We start from the raw sequence: 19,080 nt of genomic DNA, 5'->3' as shown, positions 1-19,080 counted from the left end.
TGTAATATAATTTATAATATAACTATTTGAACCAGTAGCGTGCGGATGGGCAATCAGACTTGAGGTGTTCATCAGACTTTACTGGATAAAACAAAAGATCTTACTGAGCTAAACTCACATATGTGAAATGTGCTGAAGGGATTAAATAGTTTCACTTCACTGACCAAATTAAATATTACACTAATTAGGGCTCTTTGTTGTTAAAATACTGCAGTTTTTTTTATCACTAATGTTACAAAGACAAAGAACCACTTGTTACTGTGACCTCCAGCTAAGCTTCAGCAGCAGAAGTGATCTTAAAAAAACAAGCTTATTTGGTTATATTTCAGCCCAATTTATATACAGTTGTGACACACGGTCATTATAGATTTTGTTGGTCAATCACTGCTTGCCTTGATTGCCCTGACCGCACGCCACTGCTTTGAACATCACAATCAGTCGTGGCTTCATTCTCTTGTGCTGTACAGAGTCATTGTTTGCACTGCAAAATGTCATGTGAAAATAACTTGAATTCAGAATATGAGTTTGGGTACAACTTTATAATAACTACATTGTTATTATCCTTAATAAAGCATGATTCAGGCTTAGTAATGACTGAATTAAGAGGTTAGGCCTGAATCATTCTTAATCAACTGTTTGCTCATTATGAATTAAGTTATGAAATTATCACGCTTATGATGATGATGATGATTATTATTAGACTATTACATTTTCTATATTCAGTTTTATCTGAATTAGTTTAGCAGTTTGAACTCATTTATCTTGATCAGATTATTCACGCTGCCAATGTGATAAGTGATACTTGAGTTCTGGCAGATAATTGAACTTTAAATAAGTGGAAAAGTTGTTGAGATACTTAAAGATGAACATTAAGAATTCAAGTCCTTTCAGCAAACACAGATATGTTTTGCAGTGTGTGTGTGAATGTGCCATTACAGTCCAGTCTCCTGACCTCGTGCAGTCTCCTGACCTTGTGCAGCCTCTTGACCTTGTGCGGCCTCCTGACCTCGTGCGGCCTCCTGACCTCGTGCGGCCTGTGCTCTGACCCACATGCACTCTACAGTCAAACATCAGTGCTGTAGGACTGTAGCGGCGGTGGGGGAGGCGGGAACATGTCTGAAGACCCGTAGAAACTCAGGCTGAGGGCGGAGGGCGTGTGCGGCAGCGTGGAGGCGTGGGACGGGGGCTCGTAGTAAGTGTGGAAGCCCAGCCGCTCGCCCCCGTTGTGCAGCAGCTCATGGTGGGCCAGTCCCGTGGGGGAGCACGAGGGGCAGGAGGGGCACAGGCTGAAGGGCGACATGGTGGACGAGGTGGTGGTGCACAGCTGGTCCAGAGACACGGGGGTGATGTCGGTCCCATCCATCTCCAGAGCGGCGCAGGCGTCGCAGGGGAAGTGAGAGAGAGGGTCGGCCCCCAGAGAGCCCAGGCCCACCTCCTGCTCGGGCTTCTTACAGCAGTAGTACTGTGGGCGGGGCAAAGAGGGGAGAACCACCAAAGAGCAGGACTAAATCAGTGTGAATCTAAGAAAATGAGTTATGTTCAGTTTATAGGTTTAAAAAGTTTCAAATCAGCGATATTCTGTGCTGAAAGATTATTATGTTATCTGGAGAGTTTGAAAAGTACATTTCAAAAGCAAATCACATATTCTCAAATACTCAACTGAGAAATGGTTTGAAATAGTGTTTGAGATATAAAACATTTTTAAACAAATACTGTGAAATTTGTAATCCATTGTATGTTTCGCTGTACTATCTGTGTTCCGTAAAGTACCAAAGTTATATTTTCTATATGACTATGTGTTCAATGAGTTCATAAACTAGATCTTAAGTTAATTAGATCATCAAGGTTACTGAGATGTGGCGGGTGATATTGATAAAATCTTGATATCTTTAACAATATTTTGTCAATCCAACAGAAATGTGTTAAAACCTGTATTTGAATAGTGTTAGTTGAGGTTTAATTATCAGACACATGTGAAATGACTGTAAAATGACCACTTTTCAATACAGCCCAATATTATTAACATTTCAATAATCTGTGTTGAAGACAAAACAACAAAATCAATGGCCATTTGTGGCATTGGCTAAGAGTTTTCAGCCACTAGAGGGCATTCTTCTTACCAAACGTGTTAATATGTATATATTATATATCAGCATTTCAGCACATTTCTGTTAACAACCGTGTGAATATTAGACAAACTGCGCAAACCCCTCATACATTAACCCCAGATGTGACCCCGAAGCGCTGGTACCTGGAGTCTACAGTAACAGAGCACTGCTATGATGCACAGCAGGATGACTCCGGCCAGTATTCCCCCGGTTATCACGATCGTTCCAGCGGACATTCGACCTGCTCTCCATCCAACCTGCACATCCCAAACCACACACATGAGAAAACAACACCTCTTCACCTTTAAACTGTCGTGACATTCTGTACTTACACCCAACAAAGGCTTCTATAATACCTGCCAAGACACAAAGAAGACATTAGAGTAAATGTGTGTGATCGTAATAGTGTAAATATGGTGTAACACATGGGAAGCACATGTTACGCAGCAGATGTTGACTCTGCCACATTATGTCCACATGGCGTTGTTCAGCTGCTGCTCTGCTAACAAGTGTCCCAGGAACAGGGATGTAACAATATTCAAATCTAACTACGGCAGGATACTCAGAATTGTGGCTATGATACTTTTTCCTAATCTTAAACTGTCTTGACAAGCCTTCGGTATGAATAATTATTTCTATTTAGGGTTAGGGTTTTTGTCCAAACTCTTCCCCAAACAACATATTTTTAGGATTGGTATTAGACTTCCAAGTAAACAGTATTATTCAAAGTTGGTTAATTGCCCAGCCCTGTCATATTAATATAAAAGTGAGATATAAAAGTGCTAAATAATAGTTATTTCTTCATGTTGGGGAATTTTTCTTCAGTATCAAAATCGTTTATTGCCATTGTCGGTGAAAACAAATCTCAAACTAGGAACTTGCTTCGGCGATAAAACAATGAATAATAATCATTATAAAATCAGTAAAATATAAACTATGATAAAATAAATCATGCCGAGATAGTATATGCTTTTTTATAGGCACTAAATATTGTACTGTAACATAAGTAGATCCTCATTTTACCTTTTATTCATTATAAACAGGTCCATTAACTTTCTGTTCAAAACTGCAGAAGTGATAGTGACATTTCACTGTAACAAGCAGCAAATTGTCCTTTTACGTGTATTATTTTTGAAAAGTGTCTGCTTGACATTTTAGAACCTACATGTATCACACGGAGTATGAATTTCCAAACAATCACAACTAAGTACAGGGAAGGGATAGATGAAAACAGGGATTTCCTGAGCCAACAGAGACCATATTTGCCACGTCCGCTTCTTTATCGTGACTTTTTTGCACGTTGCTTCAAATTGAGTGTTACAGGTTGTTTTTTTTAAGGGTTTATTCCTGAGAGGCACATTTTTGTCTTTCTGTTTCACACGAATGGACCCAGCCATGACTAAAATACAAGATTCTAATATTTAAAATCTATTACTGATGTCAAATACTCGGTTTATTTTTGTGGTGCTGGGATTTTGCAAATGCTTGGTCGCTTATTATTGCTCTTTAGACAGAGACCACAATAACATTTCAATGGATACAAGCAACAGCAGAAAAGTTACATTGTGCACCTTTAAAAAGAAACCAAAACCAATCAAAAGTAACCCGACTCATCCTTTTCCCCCCTCAAACTAATACTATTGTTTAGCGTGCACGGGACAGAGCCCAGGCCTGTGTCCGTGGGCTGTTTAGGTTCGCTTCTATACATCTGTTTATTCACTGTCCTTTATTGTCTGCAGAAGGTCGACGACAGTGACGAAGAGCATTGAGCCCCCTGGAGGCAGCAGTGCAAACAAACAGAAGTCCTTACATCAGAGGACAGCGGGACATCCAAGGAGGTCAAAGGTCAGGCTCAGCGGGTGGGCAGCAGGCGGGATTTCACTGGTCACTGCGGGACAGGGACGAGACACATATAAGAGGGAATTAACATCAGGTATGGCAATGTTTGAATGGTTAGTAAATGGTGCAAACTGAATTCTTTTCATGTATGCAATCATCAAATCTGATATTATGCATGTAGTCTAGACTTCTGCGTAATCATACTTCTTCTCTCATGTGTTAGTGCCTCTGCCTCTAATTATTTTGTGTTTAAATGACAGTATGACATCTAATAAAAGAGGATATCTGGTATCATCGGGGTACGTGACTTTTCAACAGATTGTAAAAGAAAATCAAATGAAAAGCGTACAATTCTTAAAAGGAGCTATTATAACCAAGTATTATACAAAGTAATGACCATTAAGACTGGTCTCTATCTAAAAGCCAGACTGTTTTTGACATTGCCATCCCACTCAATTTTATAAACTATGTACTTGGGCCTCAGAACTCCTGCCATGGACACAATAAGTGGATACCTTTGGAACATCCTTTTGGCTGCAGGTAAAAGGTCGTCACAAAGATGAGGATGACACAAACTCCACCAACGGTCAAGGACTGGACTGACATCATAACAGACATCAGACGAATGAAAAAAAATGACATTCTGACTTAATCTGGAAATGGACAAATTTGACCAAGTGGGACTTAAATGTGCCATGATTTTGTTTCGTTTAATGTTAAGTGGTACTTGTGTTCTTTTTATTTTGGTTTTCGCTTTCTGGTCGCGTTCTATATTGTCGTATTTATGTTTAATATTCTTAAAAAATTGAACGTTTAAGTTTGACACAGAACTTGCATGTTTTCCCTGTGTCTTTACTTTTCCCCCATTTTGTCTCAGATCTTTGTTCAGATCTGGAGACGGGTCCCTTTGGTGCTGCACTGCGGTCACCCACTGCAGAGGAGATAAAAAACGTTTAACTACAGAACAATAAATACAATCTCATTTTGCTGTATAAAAAGAATAGTCGAGACATTTTCAACCCTCAACAGCTTTTCAATTTTAATTCCCCCCACAAAGCACTACATTCAAATTTCACTTCAGTGTTAAAATATTTATCTTGGTCCTCAGGGGTCTGGATATCTTTTACACATTTGTAAAACCGTTGCGTTTCATATTAATCATTGTATGAATAATAAGCACCAGACAAGCCTCGGACACGAATATCCTCGGTGTCACTCCGAGACAAATTGGAACTATGGGCGACATTCTTTCTGTGGGATTGAAGCAGTGGCCTTTGATACTGAGACAGGTGATTAGCATGCTGAATGTAGCCACACACGCTAACCATATGGCCTCACAGCGCCGTACCCCTGAAGCATGCTAATTGCGAGGTCCACGCTTCACTCCGTTACGTTCAAGTCCTGTGCGTGATTATAGTCCCATTAGCTCGACTTGGAATGTGCAGAAGATGAGCTTTCTGAGGATGGAACAGTTTCGCTATTATATAAACATAACATAATTACCTTGTGGTCTGGGAGTATGCCTCATTTTGCAGCTCCCACAGAGTGGAGAGTTCTACAAGTAATATAAAAGTACAAGCCTCGGCAAAAAACTACTAGAAAGTATCCCATTCTATTCTATTCTACAGGCTGAAACTCTTTAGTCGTTTAGCTGACCTTTTGTTCTTTCTTTGTTGACCAAATAGTTTATTTGGATTATAATCTAAGCATTTATATTGACAACAGCCACAATGAGAAGACATGAAGTGAGTGAGAACGTCATTTTGGAAGTGAATCAAGTTTAATCTGCCTCTTTACATAAAGATACTATTTACTAATACTTTTCTTTATACATTTTTGCATTTGCATGTCTTGTTGTGGGTTGTGAGTGCAGTTTTGGACAATGTCACTACACCACGCCCCCTTTTAGTCGACTCATCGATCCAGAAGTTTCAATTTCAGACATATTCCATACTTCTTTTTTCTCCTTTTCTTCAGAAATCAAAATGCTCGGCCCTCACTGCTCTACATCTGCATGTGGTAATCCCTGAAGATGCATAGTCCACAGTACATACATCTTTACCAGACGTGTTCTGATAACTCACAACATTCAGGAGAATTCATCTTGCAGCCAAGCCAATTTACAATTTTACAATACAGTAAAACCCAACTGTATAAACCTCTGTCATATGGAAGATATTTGTGTAACTATAATAATTTCTTATTTTTATAATAAATTGGCAATGTATTCACAGTAAAATGGCTTGTTTAGTAATGAGACATTTTAATTTAGCATATTGCAGCAATAATATGTTGTCCTTCCACAAGGATTATCTGCATGAAATACTAAATCGACTCCAGAAGAAGATAAACGAACTCATTAGTAATTACAGGCCGCGCAGAGAAACTGATGCTCCGCCCTCCGTTACAAATGCCTGCCAAGCATCTGCATGGAGACCCCGAAGCGCTGGATGTGCTTTAGTAGCTTCGGAAAATTGTCGAGTCAAAAATAGCATCATTCTCACTCACCAGCTTCACACAGTCTTTATTTGTGTCATTTATTTCACTTTGAGTCAGAGATGTGCTCTGTCTCCCTGGCCCAATCTCCTCACTCCATGTCAGCCAGAAAACTCCCCTATTGGCCTTTCATAACATATCTATTTCATATCTTATAATGCACACACTTTTGTATTTTTACACTACAAAGAAACATTTTTTACCTGTTATTTCTACTCATTCCTACTGTGAGTCTAGGGTCACCTCTCCACAGTTCTGGGGTCTCATTTATAAAGCATGTGTATGTCCAAAAATGCTACGTACATCACTTTCCATGTTACGTTTGGGATTTATAAAAAACAACTTGGCCTAAAATGAGAGAGAGATGGAAATGTAGTGAGTTTGAGGCAGATTCTGTTCTGTAGTCTGTGCGTACACTTTAAGTAAGAATTCCATGTTACATTTTACCCCTGACCTGTGATTTAGTACGGTTGGCGGTACCTGCTCGTCTCCACGGAGATAGAATAAGTAAAAGTCTGTACCATGGAAACAAGTCTGTGTAATCCCTTATTTGTCCAGAAATGTTCCTTTTGTAGAAAAAGACTCAGGTCAGCAATAACTTTACAAAACCAATGCGCGCTCAAGCCCTGTGTCTCCTACTCGCTCCTCTCTCTCGCTCTGAACGTCAGGTGGATGTATTATCACACACAACACTTTGTGAGTAGAAAGAGCAAACGCTGGTGAATGGATCGTTGAACTAACTTTATGCATGAATGTGGTGTAAGTGTTGACTGTGGCGTGTTCATGTGTGAGCCGTTTGGTGTTGTGCATTAGTCCCTCTGAACAGTTTCAGCTTCATATTCCTTGTAATAGGCCTATTCCAGCAATGTAAAATGAGGCTTTATTAAAGATAAAGGCTGCCTCTGCACAAAAGTAAGGGTCTTCATAATGTGCTGAGGGTCCACGGCAACGCAGCCTTTAGCGGCGTATTAAAACAAACCACAAAACCTTGGGACCCACGCGCAATTTTATGGTCAATGTAAACACAACTTCTCCATTCTATCAGTAATCTGTCATAATATGGGCCTCATTGTGCCGAATATGCGCATATGATCAATCTAAACCTTAATCGTATAAAAATAATGTCACAGTAAACCGCCAGACTGGACCACAGCTCTTAAGGACACTAAATGAAATGCTGCATACATGAGTGAGGACCCCGGGAGCCCAGTGCGTCTGGTAAATGCAGGGAGCAATGATGGAAACACGTTCAAATACGTGACTGGTCTGTGTGCATGGAGCGCTGGGTCTGTCACTCATTTGACTGTGTGTACCCTCACAAAGAGTCCTGCAGGCGCCCCTGGTCATCTGACTCATCCAAGAGTCATTCTCAATCAAGAGTCATTCTCAATCTGTGGATCAAGTCTGAGAGTCGGCTCACTGAATCTTTTTCTATAACATACAATAGAACATTCCAGGAAATTGCAAAATTACAGTGGACAAAAATGGATGGATCTCTATGGAAACGAGCAGATGGCAGATGTATGTTCGTAGACCTATGTATCGCAGGCCCTTTATCAGGAGAAGTTTTTTATTAGAAGTTGGCTGTCAATCCCCATCCCAGTCGCAGGAGGGTGTTTGGGGCTGGTGCATTGACAGCTCCCCTCGTCTTCTTTCCTCCAGCTGACAGAAGCAGCAGGTGATGGAGGGAGCTGATATTAGCACACATGCCAAGGACCAGCATGCACTTGGGTGCCCCCGCTGTTCTGGTACAGAGCGCCACAAACAGGTAGCCACATGCTTTCCTTTCTCTGGTTGTTTGCCCACACTAAACTGCACGCCACAAGGGGTAAAACAAAAATAGTTTTACCTCTGCAAAAGTCCATATGTTTTTAGAAATATCACTTAGTTTGGTGGGATTGTCCCTGTGGTAAATATGTATCAAAGTCAGTTAGTCAAGTGGCAAGTGGTTTGTGAAGAAAATGACTATTGAAATGATAATTTAACAAAATAAAGGCGTCAGGTATTATTCTTTGTACAATCACAACTATCTCCGTGGGTGGTCTCTTTTTTTCTAAGCTCGGGTCCTCTACCAGAGACCAGGGAGCTTGAGGGCTAATGCTAATGCTAAAGAAACGTCTCAAACATGTTCAAACACAATATTTTTAACCAGAATTTAACTCAGTCACTCAGATGCGTTTTGGTAGAGATTACCTTTGTTGTAACACATTGCAGTTTAAGTCGTGTATGAAGTGACAGACGGCACACAGTGGTCTCATTTTGACTTTGAGAGTTGCTTTATATTGAGAGAAACTGGAAAGAAAAGACTGGCAACTATAAACTAGTTTAAGTTTCACATTGATAAATCAAACAAGCCCATATGTATTTGGACACAATTACCCATAGAACACTGTCCTCTACTTGAAGGTTATTACAACAATGTTCTAACACCACATCTAAAACGGCACAATTATAACACACCAACCAAGTAGACATAAATGCAGCCTATTATTTTGAGTGTGCTATCAACAATCAGCGTGTGTGGTTCAGGTATGATTCAGATAGAGTGGGTTCATTGTGTGTGCTGCTGCAGTTGAAGAGAGGGCCTCCCACACACACAAGACCCCGCACCGCTCTGTTCTCTTCTCCATTACGTCACTCTGTTAAATTATATAGACACGGATAATGCTGTTAAAAGCCAAGTCAAGTCTCCTCTCCTCCTGGTTCTATGGTCTAGTGTGCTCAGTCCTTCCTCCCCCCGTCACAAGTCTCTCCATCCATTTAAATGTTTTGGGGTTTTTGGAGTACAGTTCACACGCACAACGCATCAAAATTGGGAGTGAAAAGGGACTAAACCAGGATTAGAACAAGAATGAACCAAGACTACTTCAGGACTAAACAGGGCTCGAACAAGGACCAGGAGTGGGCAGGATTTATAGCTCTATGACAATATTCATACAATACTTTTACAATGTGCTAAAATCTGCCTGTGAAATGCACAAAACGTGAATGGACATTAAAATGAACCACAAATTGGCAGAAATATAATTTTAAACACATTTTTGTCTCTTTTTGACATAATTTGTTGCAGTTTTAACTATCGACGATACACTCAATACTAATTTTGCTTAACTCTATAACATCAATTGTGATATTATACATTTTTCAATATAGCTCCCACTTCTAACTACCAGAACTTGAGTGGACACATCCTTTAACTCCTAACCTTAATCATTATTACCATGTAAATTCATTAGATGTAGTAACTGGTACTGTAGAATAAAACGTGACTAATATATAAATATAGAAATGCTGTACCTATGCGAATAAAGTGGAAGTAAAAATATAATCCCTCCGCTATCAACTTAATAATTGTAGTAGTTTTGAATGCAATGGTCTCACTCATTACCTGCCTTAAAAAACAAAAGTAACTTCTAATATACAAGTCTACAGCGTCCATTTTTAATCAAAATCACATTTTATCAGCAAGTAAACATAATGGTCCTATGATATATCCACCATGTTATATGATACTTGGACTGATCACGTTAGCACTCAAATTACTTTCAATACTAAGCAATAATCTACTAGTTGCCATTATTAGCTGTGCTGCTTTTTGCCTTTAGAACACGCCTCACTCCCCACTGTTACCAGCAGAGGGCACCACACCTAACCCAAACATTCTCTGTTGACTTTTTTAATATTTGAAAATATTAAAAACCCCATACGTTCCTTTGATCTTTCACTTCTTTAACCAGCACCAAACATCTTTCACGGCTAAAAGAAACACCTCTCTTCTCCCCCATTTCGCACCCGTCCTTTTGTCACTTCTTCCTTGTGTGTAGCATAGAATTTTAGCACATCTGCACAGCCCTGTATATTTCAAACGGGCAGATTTCTTCTTGCTCCCTAAAACGCGGAGGTGAGACCAGACTATATTTAGCGTGTTTATCATCTCTTGACACGGCGAGGGCAGGAGACGGAGGCAGCGCTAAGAGGTGTCACATTTTAATTTGTTTTCCCCCAGCGAACGGAACTAGATTACACCGTTACATAAAAGCAAAACCCAACCTGTGCATACAACAAAGGCATGATATGAAATACAGCGCAGCTTTAATAGGAAGAGAGAAAGAACGAGGCTTTCCAGGTACTTGGAGGGTTCCAGGTGGGAGGACGAGGAGATGTGGGGAGCATGATTAGCAGTGAATCATTAAAGCTGTCTGTATTCCATATTCACCTGAATTAAACACAAAGACGAATCCCAGACTAGTGTTAGTAGAATGTACAATGCTCATAAAATATCATTACAACACAAATCTTACACTTTTTTTTGTATTTCATCTTATGTTATATCCATGCAGGGCTGCAACGAAAAAACAGTCACAGAAGTGTTTATGTTGCATGCTTTTCCATGGATGTTTTGTTTGAATTGTTTCCATGGAAATGTTGTTCCACAGTATGGCACAACGCGTATCTATTTCCATTGAGAGTGTTCGGAAGTATGGTTTGAAAAGGTTTCAGAGGTAGTCAATCATCTTTACAGTGTTTAAAATCAAGACTTCCATCCTTAAGTCACTTCTTTTACCTGTTTATCTGTTATGGGCCATTACAGTCCGATTGTAATGTGATTTAAGATTTCAGTTTCAGTCAGATTAACAAAGGCAGGTTTCAGGTGAAGCTCTTCCCTGAGCTCAGAGCACTATAAAGTCGAGTTTCTCAGACTAGCTCAGCAGATTGAAAATGACTTTGAAAGGTCTTGATTTTTAAAACTGTGTCATGTGTTGTGACAGTGGGGATGAGTCAAGCATTCCCTACAAACCCAAGAGTTTGTTGCTTTAAACCCCTTTGAAGTACAAACTGTTGAATGTAGCTTGAAGAAACGTAAGCTACACTGCCTATACTGCCATGTAGTTGATGCTTGTCAGTTGGAAGGTCTTTCAAGCACAAAACCAACTCTGAAAAGACTCCGTGGCATCTAAAAACCCATATTTGGTCCTCCAATTTTGCATTATTACAATTTTTTAAAACTACTTTTGGAAAGCAACAATAGAGGGCAAATGATCTTTAAGACAATAGAAGAAGCAAATTGGTTTGAAAACACCTGAGATGACATCACTAGTTTGAGAAGAGTTTCATGCTCTGGAGACGGACTAAGTCAAATACATGTGAACGAAACAGAACACAACTGAAATGTAACTGATGATGAGGGAATTACATTCAAATATTTTTAAAAGCTCAAAAGGTAATTTACCATTGGGGCATTAAATACTGATGACATATTTGTATATATGATAAGATTATACTGTATTACTATGTCACGCTGCACAGCACAACTCAACCCACATCAGGAATCAATGCCAGTCACAGGAAAAGTAGAAAAGTAGAGTGTGGGAAGAATACAATTTGGTCCAAAATAGTGCTGCAAATATGAAGGCTAACTAAATATTTGAAGTTCTTACATGACCATTACTAACTGAAATAATATGTGCTAGACACAAACGCTGCAAAAGAGAGGACATTTTGGTCGAACACCCTGAATATGCAAATCCATGCACTCAGGAGGAAGATGAGTTGCTAAGATGACCTCAGCCGGGAAAGGCTAAAAGAAAAAGAAGACGCCTTACTTTCCTCTTGGAATATCTCATTTTCAGCCACTGTCTGAATTAAATTTGTCATGAGCCTTTTCTTTAAAATACGAACTGTGAAATCGCTTCTGTTTTTAATAATCCCATGAGTCCAGTGAGGTGGGAGCAAAATGTGATTGAAGAAATGTGATTGTACAATACATTTGAGTGTGTTGGTATGGTAGTTTTACACCTGATGGACGATTTAAGTGGGCAATGAGAATGAACTGTCTTGCAAGTAGCCTACAACTATGTTCTGAAACGATCATTGAACCGGTTACGTTCCAGTAAACTGCTTAATCCACTTGTGCACAGCAGACCCCATGATGTCATATCATGTGTGTGCGAGGCTAGTATTCCCCAGTGTGTTTCCTGATCCATTTAAACATGCCATAGTAGAGCCATTACTCAAAAACCCCAAAAGCTTCAGGCATATTTCAAAGCTTCCCTTCTTGTCTAAGATCTTAGAGAATGTGTTCTCTGAACAATTGTCAGACTTCTTACAGCAATCTGGTTTCCATAAACATCATTCTACGGAAACAGCATTGCTAAAAGTGTCCAGTGACATTATGATGTCTGCTGATTCTGGAAAATGCACTGTCTGACCATCATATCCTGTTAAACAGACTGAAGGACCTGATTGGACCATCAGGGTTAGTTCTTCATTGGTTTTCCTCATATTTATCAGTGTTTCAGTGTTTCTGCAAACCAAATAATGTCTGCGGATTTGTTGTTTGGAGTTTCTCAGGATCAGTTTTATTTAGTTTCTGTACTATTTTTGCTTTATATAATCCCTTTGGGAAAGATCATTAAAGAGTTTAGTGATGTCTCGCTGACCATCTCGCTGACCATCTCCAGCTAGATTGCTCTTTTAAGCCTTCTGAGATACAGAAGCTGAACTTAGTCCGTTGTTTAGTGCAAATAAAAAGATACTATACAAATAACATGTACTTGCTTACTTAAGAATCTTGTATAAATCTCTTTTCACACTGGATTCATTTACACGGACAGTAAACATCTGATTATCATTTAACCCAATAATTAGATCTGATTTTTGATTTACTGTATTAGAACTGTATTAGAACTGTATTAGAACTGTATTAGATAAAGATAATGTACAAAGGATTTAAAAATAACTTATTCAATTCCTATCATATTCGCTTTAAGATAAGATAAGAAGATATTCCTTTATTGTCCACAGATGGGGAAATTTCGGTGTTACAACGCAAGTAGATACAGAGGAAAATAACAGATAACTTATAGGAAGTTTATTTAATAGAAGTCTTATAAACAAAAACTCTCTATTTTTTGTCATTGCCACATTATTTTGCCCTTTTTTGCACAATTTTCCTTGTCAAAACCTGCACTAATGCGAACAATCAGAAAGAAATCAGATTACTCACATCAGATGTAACTGTTTACACGATATTCCAGAAATCAGATAATTAGATTTTTGGTGCGCTGCATGTAAACACTGTATATCACAATAGGGCAGTATAATTAACCATACTGTATGATCACAATTATTACTCCCAACATTACAAACATTGCATAATTTATTTCAACACTGCATCTTTTGCCCACACAAACAGAATCATAGGATCATAACAACCTATTTTCACAACCTATGCGTCTCCAACTTTCATGTCATCAGCATCGCTTTGAGCAAATGAACATGATTATTTATTCCCATGATCAAGAAGATGTTTATATCACAATAATCAAATACAAATTTCAGAAAAGATGTAACTATAAAAGAAAATGAGTCAATTTAGCTTTTTAGACTTTTTTTCTTCTATAGTTACATGTTTTTCTTACTTTGGCACTCGACTCTACGATGTGTGTGTCTTTCTTCCAAAAGATTTCAGAAAAGTGGCATGAAGCTGGCCACATTTATACTTTTTAACCATTATCATTACACACAAATCTGAAATGTTAAGGGCATTCTAAAGGGCTTGTGATTTCCATTCCAAACCAGCATTCAGTTCCCAGAGCAAGTCAAGACTGAAACCTGAAGCTAAAACAGAATCTAAACTAATAGAAGAATCCCATGCATTTCAGAACATGTTTATAGGTCTTATGAGGTCTTAACTACAGGGCCTTTCCGCCATCTTCCTTGTATTCACTCAGTCATTTCTTGTTTTTGTCCAGATACTTGCGGCTCCTGTTGATTTATGCCATCGCAAAAAGGAGAAAAATAAGCCTTGGTCTCCTACGGCTGACTGTGACAGATCTACGGAGCGCCAGCAGGAGAGAGGCGCTGGAACCATGATGGATCCTGTGTGTGTGCCGAGCTAGCGGACTTTCCCTCAAATCACAGTAAGTCTCTGCAATTTTAAAAACCCCGAGGGCCTCAATAATTCAGGTACAACTCCCAGAAGAACACTATTTTCCCATCAGAATATGCAGCCGCCGATACTGGGCTACGCCGCGCTGTGCCAGGTGTGAGAGAAGAGTGCGAGAGAAAGAAGGGAAGAGAGAAAGGGGAGTGAGAGGAGAAAGAGCAAGAGGGAGGATGGTGAGAAGGAGAGGGAGAGTAAGGGAAAAAGAGGGAAGAGAGAGAAAGGGATAGTGGGAGAAGGGTCAGAAAGACATAGGTAAAGCCTGGTTTTCTCAGTCAGAAAGATTTTAGATCATGAGGAAAATTGTGGCTCAAAATTGTGGGTGGCGGCCTCATAGTGAGACCGGGACTTATCTAGAGCTGTGTCTGACATATTGAACTCTGGGTAACAGAGTGAACCCCTAATCTCTGTCAAACACGAGACTATAGTGACTAGACTCATGATATATACGGTAAAATATGAGAATCATAGTGTCAGTTTAGTTCAAACTACACGTACAGTACTTTTTATCTGGCTTTATATGTGTCATTACTTTTTCATTCAGACAGTTTGTTATTTAGTAGACTGACGTGAATCATTTCAAAGTTGTCCGGTCATAGTGTCAACAATTGCAAATACAATTAAATCTTCTCACAAAATTTGACATTGTGACTTCCCTTCATGTGAAAAGTAGTAAAACAAAAGTGCTCCTACAACAATAACAGCAGAAGAACTCAGGATCATAACAGCCATTTTCTCCTTTATTGACTAACTTTAGGCAAACTCAAAAACACTACTGAAATCTAGCGCGAGCTTCGGCTAACTGCTACAAGCGCACGGAGCCAAGAGCCTGATGTAACGCAGACGAACTCTGGTCACAGCCACATCTGACTTTCAATTTCCTCACGTCTTGAATCGTCACATCCAAAAATAATCGAGGGGTGAAGACCAGGCTTAAGAGTGAGAAGGATAGAACTGGAAAAAGAGAGAGACGGTGAGGGATGGAGGGGTGAAAATGAGGGTATGAAAAAGAGAGAGCAGGTGACAGAGAGAGAAACAGAAAGGTATAGAGGGAAGAGAGGGATGAAAGGGATGAGAGGGATGAGAGGGAAGAGAGGGAAGAGAGGGACGAGAGGGACGAGAGGGACGAGAGGGACGAGAGGGACGAGAGGAAAGAGAGGGATGAGAGGGAAGAGAGGGACGAGAGGGACGAGAGGGACGAGAGGAAAGAGAGGGATGAGAGGGAAGAGAGGGACGAGAGGGAAGAGAGGGACGAGAGAGAAGTGTATCACAGACTATTATATAAAGGTTTTACAGTTGTATTATCATATAATTATCATTAGTTATGAAAAAAAGATGTAGATTTACAAGAGTTTCTATTGTTCTGTACTTTAGACCTGTGTCTGACATTTGTGAAGAGGAGCCATCATTCTGAGCGATATCTCTGATTGTCCTTTAGATTAGCAGTGCTCAGTGTGTGTTCTGTGTGCTCTCGGTGTGTGTACTCTCGGTGTGTGTGCTCTGTGTGTGTGTACTCTCGGTGTGTGTACTCTCGGTGTGTGTGCTCTGTGTGTGTGTACTCTCGGTGTGTGTGCTCTGTGTGTGTGTGCTCTGTGTGTGTGTGCTCTGTGTGTGTGTGCTCTGTGTGTGTGTGCTCTCGGTGTGTGTGCTCTCGGTGTGTGTGTGTGCTCTCGGTGTGTGTGTGCTCTCGGTGTGTGTGTGCTCTCGGTGTGTGTGTGCTCTCGGTGTGTGTGTGCTCTCGGTGTGTGTGTGCTCTCGGTGTGTGTGCTCTGTGTGTGTGTGCTCTGTGTGTGTGTACTCTCGGTGTGTGTGCTCTTGGTGTGTGTGTGCTCTGTGTGTGTGTGCTCTGTGTGTGTGTGCTCTGTGTGTGTGTGCTCTGTGTGTGTGTGCTCTGTGTGTGTGTGCTCTCGGTGTGTGTGCTCTCGGTGTGTGTGCTCTCGGTGTGTGTGTGCTCTCGGTGTGTGTGTGCTCTCGGTGTGTGTGTGCTCTCGGTGTGTGTGCTCTGTGTGTGTGTGCTCTGTGTGTGTGTGCTCTCGGTGTGTGTGCTCTGTGTGTGTGTGCTCTGTGTGTGTGTGCTCTCGGTGTGTGTGCTCTCGGTGTGTGTGCTCTCGGTGTGTGTGTGCTCTCGGTGTGTGTGTGCTCTCGGTGTGTGTGTGCTCTCGGTGTGTGTGCTCTGTGTGTGTGTGCTCTGTGTGTGTGTGCTCTGTGTGTGTGTGCTCTGTGTGTGTGTGCTCTCGGTGTGTGTACTCTCGGTGTGTGTACTCTCGGTGTGTGTACTCTCGGTGTGTGTGCTCTCGGTGTGTGTGCTCTCGGTGTGTGTGTGCTCTCGGTGTGTGTGTGTGCTCTCGGTGTGTGTGTGCTCTCGGTGTGTGTGTGCTCTCGGTGTGTGTGTGTGCTCTCGGTGTGTGTGTGCTCTCGGTGTGTGTGTGCTCTCGGTGTGTGTGTGTGCTCTCGGTGTGTGTGTGCTCTCGGTGTGTGTGTGTGCTCTCGGTGTGTGTGTGCTCTCGGTGTGTGTGTGCTCTCGGTGTGTGTGTGTGCTCTTGGAGTGTGTGAGTGTGTGTGCTGCTGAGATTTGCTTTGTCGTTTCTAGGAGCCAACTGAGTTCTTACTCCAGCAGTGATAAAGACCATTATTGCCCTTAGACAGTTTTAGCAACACATTATTTTTAATTCTAGATTGAGGCCTAATTATAGTGTATGTAGTTACAGTAAATATGAAGTTAGAGCACTATATATAAAAGCATTATTGTGTACATTTACAAGGCCAAAACAAACAACTCGAAAATGTCACAATTGTCACAATAAAAGCTTTTCTCTGATGATATTGAAATAGTTATCGAGTATCGAGTTTGACTGAGATACAAAGGCAGTAAAAAGTGCTGTGAAAATTCATATATATCTATCCATCTATCTATTTTAGTGTAGCGACAACATTACTACAATTGTAATTACGTAAGCTATTAAAACATTCTTTAGTCATCATAGCAAGTTTTATTTATTAAGTGTTGTATTATTCAAATGATTCGCTTCAAATGTGGCCAGAACGTAATGTCAAGGTTGCTTTTTACTCTGCCGACAAAGTACAAAAGGCATAAAAAAAAACACACCGCATAAAAAGTTACGTTGCAATCTTTAGCAGCACATAAACAACTGAAAATGATAAGTCATCAGCCAGCATTTGTGTGCCTGGGAACGTAATCATCCGTCTCCATTCTGCCCAGAGCGCTCGCTCAAGATCTGCAGAGTGTTGTTTTAGTTTGGCAACACTGACTAACGCAATAATCAATATCACAACTAGCTATTGCAATAACAAAACACGTCCTCCATCTGACAGAAATGTACTGTATGTAAAATGGGCTGCAAGATATATCACAATCAAATCAAAATTGCAATTTAAATGGAGGCGATTAGCAAATACCAAAGACTGCAGTTATTGAATATTAATTATTTTCTTTATTAAAGTGCCTCTGACACGTTGGACAGCTCATTTAACTAAAAAAAATGTATCACAGAATAATATTTTTAGGTTTATAATTTCACTTCCTGTGTGTAATTGATGACATCACACTTGGAAATTACACTTTAAACACAGGGGGAAAAGGTGAAAAACACATGTAATGTCGATCTATTTTTTAATTGACAAATAAAACTATACGAGAGTGACTTTATTTTGTTGAATTAATATTTAGAGGGTCAAAAAAGTTGTTTCTTTGTGTAAATGATGCATACACTTTCACTGGAACGAGTGTCCCTGGTGTGATGTCACTTCCTTTCATTCCCTACAGATTTTCAACATTTTCTCCACAAATACTTGCTTGATCGGTGTAAAACTATCATTTACATATACAACAGGTACAAACACACCAAATAAAGTCAAAATTAGAAAATCGTAAAAATCTGTCATACGCTCTTTAAATCTTATTCAGCCTGGACTTGATTCAGCCTCTGTTCCATTTTTGGATGCCATTTAAACAATAAATGAATGCATTACCTTGTCAAAAAGTACACTCAAATATCACAAATACATCTACATCACAGTAATCCACAGCCATATCGCACATTACAATTATTTCCTTTATCATGACATTTACGCACAGAAACAAACCCGGACACAGCGGTGACATGTTCCATTATCACACATTTCAGAACGATCCAAGCTTGATCCCAGTGCCAGATGTACAAGTCTTTCTCGTCGCCTCGTTGACTTACCTTGACCGCGCGTGTGATTCGTAGTTGACGTTAAGTCCAGTTCTAACAGTCCCGGTGAACGTGCGCGGAGCTCTACATTCTGACCACGCGTATGTCCGCGCACTTCTGCCTGCATGTCACACACGGACACCCCCCTCCTCTCCTCCTCCCGCGCTGACCGGACGCGCACACCGTCTTTTACCGCAGAGACCACCTGTTCCACTCGGACGCGTGCTCGGAATCACCGCGGCGCCGTCACCACGATCCGTCCGCACATCTGAGCACCGAGAACCGCGGGGCCTGTGGGGACTGGGGACTGCTGCCTGCTGCCTGGATCCTTCGCCCTGCCTGGGTCCTCCCCCCCCCCCCCCCCGCCTGCCCCCGCTATGCCGTGCCGTGCCGCCTACCCCCGCGGTCCCGGAGGGAGGGAGGGGGCAGCGGCCGCTCAGGGCTGACGCGGGCGCTGCGCTGTTGGATCGGGGAGGGGGAAGAGGGGGATTCTCAA

The 19,080-nt window shown here is 40.8% G+C and overlaps 1 protein-coding gene across 1 annotated transcript; it reads right to left on the bottom strand.

The window, feature by feature from the left end:
- Positions 1 to 1,022: 1,022 nt before the first annotated feature.
- On the bottom strand, positions 1,023 to 18,845 carry LOC140370630 (protein FAM163A-like). The gene is made up of 5 exons (XM_072457825.1): positions 18,778 to 18,845; positions 3,919 to 3,996; positions 2,441 to 2,464; positions 2,252 to 2,365; positions 1,023 to 1,462 (listed from the first exon to the last, which is right to left on the bottom strand). Exons 4-5 carry the CDS (start codon positions 2,342 to 2,344, stop codon positions 1,064 to 1,066), a joined length of 492 nt encoding a protein of 163 aa, XP_072313926.1. The 5' UTR covers positions 2,345 to 2,365; positions 2,441 to 2,464; positions 3,919 to 3,996; positions 18,778 to 18,845; the 3' UTR covers positions 1,023 to 1,063.
- Between the last annotated feature and the right edge of the window lie 235 nt (positions 18,846 to 19,080).

This window comes from Eucyclogobius newberryi, unplaced genomic scaffold (genome assembly GCF_026437365.1).
Source record: "Eucyclogobius newberryi isolate DKJ021-1_F unplaced genomic scaffold, fEucNew1.0.hap1 SCAF_21, whole genome shotgun sequence".
In the NCBI taxonomy this organism is placed as follows: domain Eukaryota; kingdom Metazoa; phylum Chordata; class Actinopteri; order Gobiiformes; family Gobiidae; genus Eucyclogobius; species Eucyclogobius newberryi.
This window is presented reverse-complemented; position numbering and strand designations above follow the sequence as displayed.